The 1,367-nt window shown below is 40.1% G+C and overlaps 1 protein-coding gene across 1 annotated transcript in view; it reads right to left on the bottom strand.

The window, feature by feature from the left end:
- Positions 1 to 1,367, bottom strand: part of Sdad1 (SDA1 domain containing 1) — a 56,812-nt gene that overhangs the window by 51,095 nt on the left and 4,350 nt on the right. The window contains exon 3 of the mRNA XM_004647434.2: positions 1,265 to 1,367. Coding sequence (XP_004647491.1) covers positions 1,265 to 1,367 — 103 coding nt within the window. The remainder of the gene's footprint in view (positions 1 to 1,264) is intronic.

The raw sequence follows: 1,367 nt of genomic DNA, 5'->3' as shown, positions 1-1,367 counted from the left end.
CGTGATACAGCGAAAAATTCATGATTTTTTTTTTTTTTAGTACAGGGTGTACAGGGTCTCACTACGCAAATTGAACTCATAGTGATTCTCCTGTTTTCAGCCTCCAAAGTGCTGGGATTACAGGTGCGTGCCACCACACCCAGTCTCAAGATTAGTATTTTTTGAATACCCACAAAAATGAGTATGCAAACCCCAAACCACAAAATAGCGAGGGACTACTGTAATGACTGGAAAGGAAGAAGGGAAATTATCATTATTTGCAGATGACACGAAGACACCAAAAACTCCACCAAGAGACTTGTAGATATAATAGCCAAATTCAGTAGGGTAGCAGGATACAAAATCAATACTCAAAAAACAACAGCATTTTGGTAAACAAACAACAAATGCACCAAGAGAGAAGTTAAAGAAGCCACACCTTTCACTTGCAGGGGTGTGCACTCACCAGGGAAGTAAAGAGAGCAGGAAATGGTGAAGAAGAGGAAAGCTAAGCGAGCATGTGCTCTTGGCTGGAAATGAACTGCAGGGCAATCACAGGGGCATCCAGAAGCACAAATCTCCACGACAGAACTGCAACATCTTTGGGTGCCATTAGCAGTTCGATGTTCACAGGTGGGGAAATGGGCATTCTGGGCTGGTACAGGAAAACTTGTCTGGTACCAAGATTAACCATTCCTGTAACAATGTTTAAATGCCCAACCTGCCCACCTAATGAGGATTTACTGAATTAAATATTAGATTTTTTTTTTTTTTTTTTGCTCCAAATGCCTTCAGGGCAAGTTTGGCTGGCTTGAGTTGTGGGGATCGAACCACAGCAACCTGAGCCTGACTGCTCTGTGGAAGCAGCCACTTAAAGAACTAAGCTAAGGGGCAGGCCCCCTGAATTAAATATTAGAGAAACTAAAAACTGCAATTACAATTCTTGATCTATTCACAATTTGAATGACTACTAAGTATGTCCTATTCAAGACGGAAAAGAGCACCTTGCATGGTATGCATGCTACAAAAACAGAAAGATCAGAGGGGCAAACAAATGAGAAGAAAAACAGGTAGGACACAGACCAGGTAGAAACTTAAAAAGCCATAATAAGCTTGTATTTTCAGAAGTATAATAGCAAGACATACAGGCATTTAAGAAACAGTTAACCATTCTGGTTTATATTTTATACAGTTGGTTAGCTAAGATGCCGTCCTCATGCAAACATATATTATTCTATGCACCTATAAATATAGTACAATTTATTAATCCAAATACTGGTCCTACCATTCGAAGATCTGGATCTAAGACAGTGTGATTGTAGGAGAGAAGATCTTTGAGCTCTTGAGGAAAGTTACTCAGATGTTCTGGATAACAGTGGCCAATCTGT

The sequence above is a fragment of the Octodon degus genome, unplaced genomic scaffold, assembly GCF_000260255.1.
Source record: "Octodon degus isolate 3935 unplaced genomic scaffold, OctDeg1.0 scaffold00305, whole genome shotgun sequence".
NCBI classification, from domain to species: Eukaryota; Metazoa; Chordata; class Mammalia; order Rodentia; family Octodontidae; genus Octodon; species Octodon degus.
The sequence above is the reverse complement of the archived record's forward strand: the minus strand, read 5'-3'. Positions and strand labels throughout refer to the sequence as shown.